The sequence below is a fragment of the Phyllopteryx taeniolatus genome, chromosome 18, assembly GCF_024500385.1.
Source record: "Phyllopteryx taeniolatus isolate TA_2022b chromosome 18, UOR_Ptae_1.2, whole genome shotgun sequence".
In the NCBI taxonomy this organism is placed as follows: Eukaryota; Metazoa; Chordata; class Actinopteri; order Syngnathiformes; family Syngnathidae; genus Phyllopteryx; species Phyllopteryx taeniolatus.
This window is the reverse complement of record NC_084519.1, coordinates 3,846,775-3,860,080: the sequence shown is the minus strand read 5'-3', so window position 1 is coordinate 3,860,080 and position 13,306 is coordinate 3,846,775. Positions and strand designations below refer to the sequence as shown.

The following is a 13,306-nucleotide window of genomic DNA, read 5'->3' as shown; positions in this document are numbered from 1 at the left end:
TGTGTGAAAGACACTGCTGCAAACTGGAATGCAATGTTTCACAGTTTAGAAGTCAACATTGTTCTAAAGGTTTACATTGCATGGTTAAGACTGGTTTTACATTTACTTTTTACTCATTTCTTAAAAATAAAAAAAAAAAAAAGATTGACCAAAGCCTGGGAATACAGTGCACATAATTGTATTTTCGTAACATGTACTTGAAGACCACTAATTTCAGTCTGTATTTTGACTCATGCAGCATAATTCTATTTATCCAAATATGGAAAGGCTTGTTAGAGTAACTGAAAAAACCCTTGTCTTGTAGCTCTTTATTCTTTATTTCAGACCCACCGGGATCCATATTATAGAGTGAAGAAAAACAATTTAATAGAGAAACAAGAAAGGAAATTGTAATAATAACCACAACAATACTGATTTAAAAGCAATAAAATAAAAAAAATTTCATGATTCGAGAGGCATTAAAAAAAAAAAAAAAACTATCATTTATCATGATAGTTTTGCTGCAATTGGCTGGCAACCAGTTCAGGGTGTACCCCGCCTCTCGCACAGTCAGCTGGGATAGGCTCAGGCCCACCAGACTAGTGAGGATAAGCGTTACGGAAAATAGATGGATGGGTGATAGTTTGGGGGAAAATATGGTCTTAAATAATCGTCTTTAAAAAAAGGTATCGCGACAGGCCTAGCTGCAACATGCGTTTGTTTGTCACATTCTGAAGAGAGATACAGAAACTGCAGGTGTGTAATCGTTTCCTGTGTCCTCGATCAAACAAACCGTGTGTTGTTTGATGGGTTCAAAATTTTGTGCTAATCTTATTAGCATGTCCAACCAGGTCCCTCTGCTGGAGGACACTGCGGTGACTATTGTACACTCGTACATTGCAATGACAACGCTGAAATGATATATTGTGCAGCCCTAATGAAAATGTTACTAGGAAGTAAGAATAGTAGCAAACCGCACCTGAAACAAAAGCATACAGTGAAATGGGGCCAATGTGCCCCTACGATTTAGTTTGCAGGTCACGTCCCAGTTTCAAAACCACATCTTAAAAATGAGCAAAATCTAGCTGCTTCATTTTCCAGGCAGACAAAACAGAGTTGTACTGTATATGCATTATTCCAGATAAATGCCTACACCTACAACCACAGATATTAGGGGTTGGACGGTACTTAGGGTTGCGAATCTCTGACATGAGGCCGATTCATATCTGGATACACAGGATAAGATTTGATTAAAAAAAAACAAAAAACTATACGATTCGGTTCAATAGTGGAGCGATACGACTCGATTCAATTTGGTGCGGAAACAATGCGATCGTTAAAATTTGTTGATGAAGACGTTAATCATAAAAGAACCTTGATTTGATTTTTTTATGGCACTGTAAAAAAATTAACAAACCATCCATCCATTTTCCGAGCCGCTTATCCTCACAGGGGTCACGGGAGTGCTGGAGCCTTTCCCAGCTATCTTTGAGCAGGGGGCGGGGTACACCCTGAAATGGTCCCCAGCCAATCGCAAATTAACAATATACGTCTATATTGTACACAGTGCCACCACACACATGCAATGCTTGGTTTTGTTGTCTTTTCCCCCCCTTTTTTTTTTTTTTTAACAATTGCACTGACTTTTGAACTCAACCTATAAAAATTCACCTAACCCTAACCTCAACCTTGTTACGGCAGACACAGTTGCAGCCTGAATCAAAGTACCAGTATATTAGATTTCGACATGCCATCATCAAAAATATGTGTCCATGGATTAATTAGCAATTTGCCAATTCTGTTTTTCAACCCTGGTAATTTAAAAAAAAAAAAAAAAAAAAAAAAAAAATCAAGTCTATTAAAGTAGATTAATCAGCTCTCAAATGTCAAAATTAAAACTTGGCACTATTTTGCAAACAAACATAACATTGCTGATAGATTGAATTGGATAGTTTATGTACGGGCAATAGTTTTGGTTTCTATTTTGTGCAATATACTTTTTGCATGTCTTCTCTTGCATGCTATTTATATAAAATTTATATTTTCTATATCCACAATTGCTGATGAAATGATGCAAATGTCCCCATTGTAAGACTACCAAAAGTTATATTACAAATATTTATTTATTTACTCAAAACACGTATTAATTGGCCTGTTATTTTGTTGTTCAAAGTTGGTTACTCTCTGCGAACACACGGTTCCTGCCAGAACTGTGTCAAGTGTACTGTATCACCAAATCACTTATTTCGATGTTTTCCGACTGAATTACACGATAGCTTAGCAATTAGCATCACGCTCTTACGTCTTTTCCTTCCCACTCCTCGTCCTCCCTTTATGACACTTGTTAGAAGCATGGTAAGAAGTGTAGCTTATTCGTTACCATGGAGGCGACTTACAAATGCGTTGAAACCAGATGGAAAGAGAACATTCGCATCCGCGGCTTGGCAGCCGAGGTGCGTAATATAATAGCGTACACCAAGCAATGTGGACGCGACAGTTATGTCAGAAGCAGGATTATTATTATTTTATTTTTTTCCAATCCCCAGAACAATCAGTGTTACGGCCGTAACGAGTCAACGTTTAGTGATTTCCATAACAAAATACGGACGTTCTGTAACACTTGGCTCCTCTGTGAACTTTAAGTCGTGATGACTAGCTTAGCTCAATTGGCGATTGTTGTGTTTGCTTTGGGACATACCTGGCTATATATCCTCCCGGTAGTTTATTTTGCGGGGTTGCAAAGTTCCAACACTCGAACGTATAAGTGGAATGGAAGTGTTTGAGAAGGAGGATCAGTCTGCTGAGGTATTTAGCCATAGGAATTGCCGAGATGTACCCACCTTTGCCATATTTTCTAATGTCTGCATGTTGCGCCGGTGTCGACAGCGGACTTGAGATAAGGTACGTGACGTTGCAGTCAATGTTTACAAGTGCCAGGCGAAATGTAGCGTCAGTGAACACCACTTTGCTATCGCTGTGAACATGAAAGTAGCTTAACTACTGAAAAGCTATTTGATGTTGAAATAGTGATGCTACGGAGAAATGTAGTTAAACAAGTAGTGCCGCTAGTGCCCACCACTGCTGTTTTTGGTTGTAAGCATAACATTACGTCTGTGGCGCACAGCGCGTGAGCTCTCATGCTTGTTTTTAAGTGATGCAAACTGTAAAGCCTCAGGCATAGCCTCATGATATCTGATCCACAGTCCTACAACAGATGTATCCAAGGATTCCTTGTGGAATTTGTATCGCTTATGGAGTCTGCTACCGACCTATCACTCGCCTTTAAGAAGAGATATCAGGGTGCATTGTTTTATTGTTCCCAACACTATACTCAGTAAAACCAAGCAACATTTGATATGCTCTGCAGTGCAAGACGACATTGTGGACTGTGGTTTTTCGGTTTTGAAATGGATTTTTGAGCAGCAAGGTGGGCGACTGGTTAGCACATCTGCCTCACAGTTCTGAGGACCCGAGTTCAAATCCGGCCTTGCCTGTGTGGGTTTTCTCCAGGTACTCCGGTTTCCGCACACATCCCAAAAACATGTATTGTAGGTTAATTGAGGACTCAAAGTTGTCTGGGATAGGCTCCAGCACACCCGCGACCCGAGTGAGGATAAGCGGTACGGAAAATTGGGTGGAAAAAAATAAATATTTTGGAATGTGAGTGCGAATGGTTGTTTGTTTCATGTGGCCTGGCGACCGGTGCAGGGTGTGCCCAGTCTCCCGCCCGAAGATAGCTGGGATAGGCTCCAGCACCCCCGCGACCCTAGTGAGGATAAGCGGTAAAGGAATTGGATGGGTGGATGGATGGATTTGATGGACGTTAAAGCATTTTCCTTATTATAGACTACTGTCCATGTGTCCTTGCTCCAGAGAGTGAGCACTGCTCCATTTCTGGTTGCCAGTTGTGGGAGTAAACATAAAACGCGCTTCCTCGGCTGGCGAAATCTAAACTCTGGGTCCAACTCAGCCGTCGTCACAGAGCACGCCGCGTCCTTGGCGGCCACTCTTCGCCCATGCTCCGGACCGGGGATGGAGGCAGCCGGCCGGTCCACGAGTTTCCATCGCCGGTTGTGCGGTGCCATCTCCAAAGCGACGTGGAGCAATGCTATTAACTTGCTAATGTGCAAGATATGTCGGCGGTCAACACTCCTGTTTATTAATTTGAAAAAAGTACCACCACCACCCAACACATTATGTGGAAAGCATAAATATGTGAGCGCAGTCAGTATAGCCTGTCCCTCACTGCACAGCACACATAGTATTATCAGTTAGCCACTGCTCGCAGTGAGGCCACCAGACCAAAGCAACAGTCAATCGTGTCATCATTATTCAAGTGTGGTAGAATGGTAAAACTAGTTCATCTGTATTATTATTAAAGATGATGCACATTTGAAAGTAGCAATAATAGAATCAACAACAACAACGGCATCATAACTGGAGAAGGATAATGTTTACAATCCAAGGTGTCTTCATTATCCCAGAGGGGACAGTAATTTTGCATCTTCAGGACTTCAAACTAGTGCACTGTTGTTATATTTTACTCCATTCATTGCGTTGTTGACTGAAAATTGTTTAGCCTTATTTGCTTAGTATGCCAATATCATGTTGGGGTTACTGTTTTAAATATTCACTATGAGGAGTGTTGTTAACAAAAGGCGTTAATAAAATGTTGAACTACTCTCTAGCTTCTTTGGTTTTCACTATAGATGCTTTAAAACCGGCTATTTAAAAAAATATATATATTTAAAAAAAAATCGAGATCGGCTGATATGAAAATTTTTTGATTATTATTTTTTATTTTTTTTGCAAGATCGCCCAGCCCTACGATCAGGATCATTTAATCATAGTAGCCAACATCGGGATCACAATTAAAATTCAAATCAAATTGTGCAGCCCTAGACCAATTACAGACTAGACTATATTCTTTTCTTTTGCTGTCGAACTCTCAAATGCATGGCGGGCAGCAGCTACAGCTGCATCCCCACGCAACAAGCACCACACCAACAGCGCATTACTCGTTTTTCCTCAAATTATGTTTTTATTCTTGCGAGAAGCCAAAATTGAAATCGCAATTAAAATTAGATCAATTGCACAGCCCAGTTAAATGTGTAAATGGTTTCGTCGGAATTGTGAGCTGGATTAGGCCTGTGTTTCTTCATTAATAAATTACAAGTGGAAACCTATGTCTGGGTTCCTGTAAGCAATCCATCAACTTTCCATCTCCGTATTTTAAAAACACAAACACACAACTGTATACTGAAGACATTGGGTTTCAGATCAAAAGATATGAGACAAAAGTTCAGAATTCCAGATTTTATTTGATGGTATTGACATTGAAATGTGTTAACTCAGGACAGAGCACCTTTCGTTTGAAGCCACCCCCTTTTCAAGTGAGCAAAAGTATTGGAACAGACATGATTAAATTAACTTAAAGTGAATAACATTTAATATTTGGTGGCATAACCCTTACTTGCAATAACTGCATCAAGCCTGCAACCCATTGACTTCATCAGACTGTTGCAATCTTCATTTGAAATGCAGGCCTTTACTGCAGCCTCTTTCGGTTCTTGTTTGTTTCTGGGGGTTTCTCCTCTTCAGGAGGTAAAATGCATGCTCTATTGGGTTAAGGTCCGGTGATTAATTTGGCCAGTCTAAAATCTTCCCCCCGGTGAAGTCCTTTGTTGTATTGGCAGTGTGTTTTAGGTCATTGTCTTGTTACATGATGAAGCTTCTCCCGATTAATTTTGATGCATTTTTCTGTAAATTGCCAGACAAAATGGTTTTGTAGACTTCAAAATTCATTGTGCTGCTACCTTCATGAGTGACATCAATAAAGAGTAGTGAGCCCATTCCATAACCAGCCATACAAGCCCAAGCCATGACATTACCACCACCATGACATAATCACAGATGACCTTGTGTGTTTTGGATGAGAAGCAGATCCTTTCTTTCTCCATACTTTGGCCTTTCCATCACTTTGGTAGAGGTTAATCTTGGTCTCATCAGTCCATAAAACTTTGTTTCAAAACTTTTGTGGTTCATCTCTGTACTTCTTTGCAAAATCCAATTTGGACTGATGAGTGGTTTGCATCTTGTGGTATGGCCCGTATATTTCTTTTCTCGAAGTCTTCTTCGAACAGTGGATTGTGATACCTTCACCCCTGCCCTGTTGAGGTTAGCAGTGATATCACTGACTGTTGTCTTTGGATGTTGCTTCACAGCTCTCACAATGTTTCTGTCATCAACTGCTGTTGATACCCTTGGCCGACCTGGTCGATCTCAGTTGTGCAGTACGCCAGTAGTTTCTTTCTTTTTCAGAAAATTCCAAATTGTTGTATTGGCTATGCCCAATGTTTGTACAGTAGCTCTGATTGATTTTTCCCTCTTCTCTCAGGGTGGGTTAAAACAGAAGGTGCTCTGTCCTGAGTTGTTTAACACATTTAGATGTAAATACCACAAAATAAAAGCTGGAATTCTGACCTTTTGTCTCATACTCATCTTTTCATCTTAAACCCAAATGTCTTCAGTATACAACAAAAACAAAGGAATTGACCTTGCCTTTCCTATACTTTTGGAGGGGAGTGTATATACTGTTTATCGGCCTATAACAGCAACTTGCAGATGAAATGGTTGTCAACTTCTCTGGAGGCGTCTCCGAGACATCTTTCTGGTCTTCGCCAGTGAGATCGGCCTTTTACTGGCCATACTATTTACATAGCTGGCACCGCTATCATTCCGCCTGAAAACCCCACAGTGGACACGCAAGCCTGCATTATGGCAAATCGAACTTAAGTTGAGCTCTTGGTGGAAAGGTGGGTTAAAATTCAACAACGGAGGAGAGCAAGGGTTTCCTGTATTTAGTATCAATATAAAGAGTCTTCACAGCTCTGTTCAAATGCAAAGGTTTTGTGCGTTTTCCACCACTAATGTGACCTATACCCTGTATAACTCAACAGGAGAATTTTTTTTTGGAAGGGAAGTAAAAGGTTAGTGTAAGGTTGCAAGGGTGTTCACACCTTTTCATCGCTGGTTATGTGGCTGTGTTCAGAATAAACCAATCACATTCAAACTCATGTTAAATGGGTGTCAGCACACACATGCCACCATTTAAAGTGCCTCTGCTTACCCCAAATAAAAGTCAGCTCTTCTCGTCAGCTTTTCCTGATATCTTTGTAGTCAGATCATACAGCACAAGCCATGGTCCGCAGAGAGCTTAGACATCAGAAGGACCTCATTGTTTAAAGGTAACAGTCAGTCAGGTATCAGTCAAATAATTTTTAAGTTAATTAAATATAGTATCTATAGTAACACAGTGAAGACAGTCATCACCAAGTGGAGAAAATATGACACATTAGTGAAATTACCAAGAAATGGACGAGTGGACGTCTGTCCAAAATTTATGAAAAGACTAGAAAAAGAAATGGTCAGGGAGGCTGCAAAGCGGCCGACAGCAACATTGAAGGAGCTGCGGAAATTTCTGGCAAATTCTGGCTCTTTAGTACATATGACAACAATTTCCCGTCTTCTTCCTACATATGTCTGGACTATGGTGGCAAAACAGAAGCCTTATCTTACAAAAAAAAATTTGAAAAAAAAAAAAAAAAAAAACATGCCAGCCTGGCTACATTTGGCAAAAAGATACTTGAACTTGGCCATAATTCCAAAAGGTCGGTTTTAAGCAAACAACACTGCTCATCAACAAAAGAACATCATACCTACAGAGGATCATGCTTTGGGGCTGTTTTTCTTCAGCTGGAATTGGGGCCTTAGTCAAGGTGGATGGAATTATGAACAGTTCCAAATACCAGTCAGTGTGTAAGCACAAAACCTTCAGGCTTCGGCTAGGAAAAAGAAAAAAAATAAAATAAAAAATTCATAAAAAGCATTCCAGAAGAGCTGGAATTTATTTGGTCCTAATCAGAGGCATTTTAAATGGTGGGGGGGGGTGTGCTGACTCCCATTTGACATGAGTTCTGAACACAGCCACATTCCCAGTTATAAGCACATGTGCACACTTGTGCAACCATATTAACTCAGGTATTTTTACTTCCTCACTCTAAAACATGTTTTTTTTTTTCAATTGAGATGTACAGTTAAGACATCACATTAATGGTGGAAAAAGTTTTTAAATGATGTATCTTGTCTCATTTTGTGATATGAAATCCACTAAACTTCTCGGCATGTGACTGTTGGGCAGGCTAAAAAGCCAAATCCTTTTCAAGTGGAGAACAATGTAGTGCTACAGCAAAATGGAGACTGTGGAGTATAACTGCAGACAGGGAGAAGTGTAAGCTTACCAAATTTGAGCAAGTGTCTTCAGTATTAACATGCCCTCAAATGTTACAATGTGGTGTCAATTATCTGTTAACCAATGAGAGAAATATCACTTTATAGTAGTTGATCCCCGCATATTCACCGTTCGCCAATCGTGAATTAACCTATTTGCAATTTTTTTTTGGTCTGGAAAAATATGGAACACGTCCGCCTAGCAGGTTGCCAAGAATATCTGCTTCTGTTTACTGTACTTGACTGCATTGTTAAGGGCACAGAAATGTATAAAGATGATTATAAACGTTTGAAATGTTATTCAATTGTTTTGGGATCATAGTTTGTGGTATATTTTTGATCGAAACAATTAATACTGGCAGTTAAAACGTGTATCCCTTCATCACAAATTATAATCACTTTTAGGGGAGTGTCAATTATCTGCGGAAATTCGCGGTCAGGCTCGGTCCCTATCCCCTGCTATAGGGGGGGGATGAGTGACTAGAGCCAAGTTGAGCTGAGAAGCCACCATGCCGTGGAAAACAGGCACAAGTTTCCAAATATGGTTACATATGACAACAAATATTCAAAAGTTTTAAAAACTCTTCAAGACTTGTTTCTACTGACCTCATCATCTCCTCAACTTTATCGTCAACGTCAAGGTCCTCTTCTATAGCCTCAAACCCAAAGTTTCTTGCTGCTGCGGCGCTGTTCACGGGGTACCGAGGAGGGGACAGCTTTCCATTGGGTGTGGCAGCTAGACTGTCGCGCCCATTCTGTGACAGTGCGACCAATGAGACAGGTGAGGGCAGGATGGTGGAGGATGGAGGCGGCGCTGGAGGTGGGGAGGTGTCATAGGTGTTACTAAGAGAGGGCGAGAGCCCCCCATTGCTGCCAAACTGCGTCTGTGTGGCGGTAGATATCTTGGAGGTCATAGAGGAGGCAGTGGTAGCGGAGTGGTCGCCAACGCTGGCTTCGCCATTGTTGATGGCGCCGTTGCACGTCACGGAAGAGGTGGTAGTTGCCGAGGCAGTGTTGTTGGAGGCAGAGTTGTTGGTGCAGCTGTTTGTCCCGCCTACCATGTAGGAGGAGGAGGAAGAGGAGGAGGATGAGGTGCGACGACCAAACTTGTCGCCGTGCTCCCGGTCCAGCCGGTCCAGAGTTTCGAGTGCATGGAGGATCTCCTGCTTGGTCATGCCGGAGCGACGCAGCCGCTGCAGCAGATCTATCTGCTCTATAGTAAAGCGCGGCTCCTCACTGAAGTCAGACATCCTGATGCTGAACTGGAGACAAATCAGAATGGTTGTAAGACTGAGGACAACGGAGGGGTATACAAATACAAATATTTTGAGGCAACGAACTGCAAGAAGAAATAGACCGATGAAGGGATTGTCAAGGGGGAAATGAGAGGATTAAGTAGTAAAGGGTACAAAAGAACGCAGCTGCAGATGGGCAGAGAAAATGAGAAGGATGAGCCAGAGAGAGGAAGCACTGAGGCAAAATAGAGGGGAAAGTCGAGAGAAACTGGAGGGAAAGTGAGAGAACAAAAACTGCAAGATTAAAATAAAGCTGCAGTAGATAAGAAAATGAAGAGTGAGAGATAGAAGTGTGAAAAGAAAAAGGAAGGGAGGGGCTAGGCATTTAAAAAAAAAAAGAAAAAAAAAAGCTATTTTTGGGAACCAGCAAGCAATACACGCAGAGTGCGAGAGTCACCTTGACAGCTGATTCGATCTTAACATTCTGACTGCCATTCTTTAACAGCTCCTGTATATACGCACCACCCGCGCTCATTGCTTCCCATCAGCAATTTGCTATGCTAAAAATCAATGCGTATAGAATACGACTGCAGTCCATTTGGTGCAACCTATAACGACAGGGATGATAATGTGGTTAGGTTTAGGTTTCGTAGGTTGGATAGATACTTTATTGATCCGATAGGAAATTCTGGAAGAAATTTAGAAGGAAGGGGTGGTCACGTTCAGTTTACTAGATCCATTTCACTTTCAAGTAATGTGGGCATTGTGATTAATACTGGTCTGCTACTTGTCTGCACTAAAACACTCTCAAATGGGGAACTTAAATTAGCTTCAGTATTGCAGCATCATTTTGGGTCAGCATATGTTCTTTGCCTCTATTCCATAGGGTAGTTTGGCATTATAGCTGCACATTGAAACAAGTTTGCTGCATTATCGTTAGGGGTTTATAATGTGCGCTAAAGCTGTAAATGATCAAGCAAAGTTACACAGGAAAGCTGGCACATGGCATTGACATCAGCAACATATAGATTCATAAATACAGTATTAAACATTGAATAGCAATTCGGATTTTGTGCAGGCACTATGTTACACTCAAAACGGCAACTGAGTGATCATTAGCCATCCTGTTCAAGCATTTACAGAGTTAACTATTTACAGACTTCAACACATTTAAATAATTTTATTTAAGATATGCAAGGCAACACAAATGACTGTCCTGCACACAAAACACTGAGAGGCTGAGCAACTTACAGTGGAAATAAAGTCTCCACACTCCTGTTTTGTGATAAACAAACAGATGAAGATGAATCATTCCAGAAATCATTTCCACAATTAATGTAATTAACCTGTAAAACTCGGTTGGGGAAAAAAAACCGTTTTTTTTTTTTCAAGAAGGGAAGTAGATATAAACACCTAAGCTACTGTGGTTGCACAAGTGTGCAAAGCCCTCACAACTGGGGATGTGGCTCATGTTAAATGGGAGTCAGCAGACACCTGGCACCATTTGAAGTGCCGCTGATTAACCAAAAATAAAGTTCCATTGTTCTAATAGTCTTTTTCTGACATTTTTTGTAGTCGCATCTCACAGCACAAGATATGGTCCGCAGAGAGCTTCCAGAGCACCAGAAGGATCTCATTAACCTGTTTCACATGGAGCCTTGTATTCCGATTAAAATCTGGTTAGAAGCCCAAACCAAATCAATATGCTCCAAAATAATTTCCAAGTCATGACTATACAATGGAACACAGTGAAGACACTACTTATCAAGTGGATTAAATATGGCACAACAGTGGAATCACCCAAAACTGGACATGCTCCTCCAAAATATCAGTCAGGGAGGCTGCAGAAATTTCTGGCAAGGACCGGCTGTTTAGGACATGTGACAACAATCTGACCTATGGAGGTAAGGTGGCAACCCGGAAGCCTTATCTTATAAAGGAAAACATACATTTTGTACAAACACAAATTTCCCAGTTGCACATGGGAAAATATATTATGATCTGATCAAACCAAGGTTGTACCTTTTGGCCATAATTCCAAAATGTATGTTTGGCGCAAACACAACAATGCTAATCATCAAAAGAACACTTGAGCCACAGTGAAATGCTTTGGGGCTGTTTTCTTTTCAGTGTTAGCATGCAACATTCAGGCTTCTGCTGGAAGGCTGAAGATGAATATAAACTTCATCTTTCAGCATGAAAAAGACCCATAGGACACATCAAAACCACCAAAAACTTTTAGAACGGCCAAGCCAGAGTCCAGGTCTGAATCTGAGCAAACGTGGGGTGATCTGACGGAGGACTGTGCACAGGTGGTGCCCTCGCAATTTGGAGCATTTTTGTAAAGAAGAGGGCCAAGACCTCCATGATACACCACTGAGCCCCCTAAAAGACTGAGTAAAAGCCAAAAGTGCTACAAGAAAGTATTTGTTTGCAGGTGTGCATATTTATGCAACTGGGTTTTTGTACATTGTTTTTTCTTCTTAAAAGATTTTTTGTTTTTAAATTGAGTTTTAAAGATTATACATCACATTAAGTCTCATGTTTGGAAATCACCAAAATAAAAAACATAAAAAAACTGGCATTCGAACAGGGGCGTGTTGACTTTATATCTACGGTAAGTGGTTTGTCACTTGAGGAACATGTTTTTAAACCGAATTTTGACATTTTATGCAACAAACTCCTTAATGTAAGGGTGCAGACTCAGAGAGACAATGCTTATCATTCTCCCGACAGGTTACGTTCATCCGATGGTTACCTGGTTACATTGCGTTTTTCATAACTGTTGCAGTCCTACAAGTTACTACATTACTATCTAGTTTCTACATGTACCCACGCAGCAAGGGTTTTTAGTTGTCGTTAGGTTAGAACCACAAATGTGTCTTTGGTTTAATCACTTGCGGGCACGACAACTGGTGATGCCAGCTTTCACGCCCTTTGCCCAAACTGCTAATGTTAGCGAATGTCGCTGTGGCAGACGGATAATGTCCGATGTGCCGTTGAACGAGCCACCTTCAAACCATTCCGCACCATATATATTTTTTTTGGAGAGCCGCGTCGTCCCGCAGACGCCACAAACATCAAATAACAGCAAAGTATATGCTGTATGCGCTAGTTAGCATTCCATGCTAACCGTGCCAACGCGATGACTCGCTGACGTTCGACGCGCCGGCTGCTGCGGCTAGCGATGGTTTGATATTAATATAACAACCCTTTCCGGTGTATTGTGTGGCAAACTACAAGACTTACCTCGGTTTAAATCGTCTGCTTCACCATCTACCTTCAACAAACGACCAACAGCACACCTCTCCTTAAACTGAGGCCCGGTGTTAACGCAGTTTTGATGTCAGTGCTCCGTTCGACTTTTTCTTTTTTTTTTTTCCCAAGGATTTCTAATCAGAGGCGAATTATTTGCCTCTCCGCTTTGTCTGTCTGACAACAGCCATATTGACAAGTAGCACTTTCGAGGAGCTCCGAGGGAATTGTAGTTTTCCCTTCAAAAAGCTCTCCAGCATGCGACGGAGTTCTTGGGAGCAAAAACTACAAATCCCCTAAAGGACGAGGAGGAGCGGTGCTGGTGGCTCAGCATTTGCATTCCCTCGTCTCATTATTCCATTCCATTGCATGGTATTACAAACTAAAAAGTAAAAAAGGATGAATACTGATTCCCGTTATATACTTTAAAGCCTAATAATAACGATGAATCGTACATTTTGATTCAAACGAAACCCAAAATCATTCAAGCTTATCTTTATGTGTAATATGCAGTGCTGAGATGACTTTAGAAATGTAGTTGCAACTAC

General features: G+C 41.1%; 1 protein-coding gene across 5 annotated transcripts in view; it reads right to left on the bottom strand.

The window, feature by feature from the left end:
- Positions 1–13,012, bottom strand: part of hmbox1b (homeobox containing 1 b) — a 43,012-nt gene extending 30,000 nt beyond the window's left edge. For 2 of the 5 annotated variants that reach the window (XM_061754649.1, XM_061754650.1), the window contains exons 1-3: positions 12,753–13,009; positions 9,961–10,111; positions 8,875–9,530 (exon numbers count right to left, since the gene is read on the bottom strand). In XM_061754649.1, coding sequence (XP_061610633.1) covers positions 8,875–9,530; positions 9,961–10,038 — 734 coding nt within the window. In that variant the 5' untranslated portion in view covers positions 10,039–10,111; positions 12,753–13,009. Of the gene's footprint in view, positions 1–8,874; positions 9,531–9,960; positions 10,112–12,752 lie in introns of all 5 variants that reach the window. The other 3 variants (XR_009785527.1, XM_061754652.1, XM_061754651.1) reach the window with 3 other exon arrangements.
- Between the last annotated feature and the right edge of the window lie 294 nt (positions 13,013–13,306).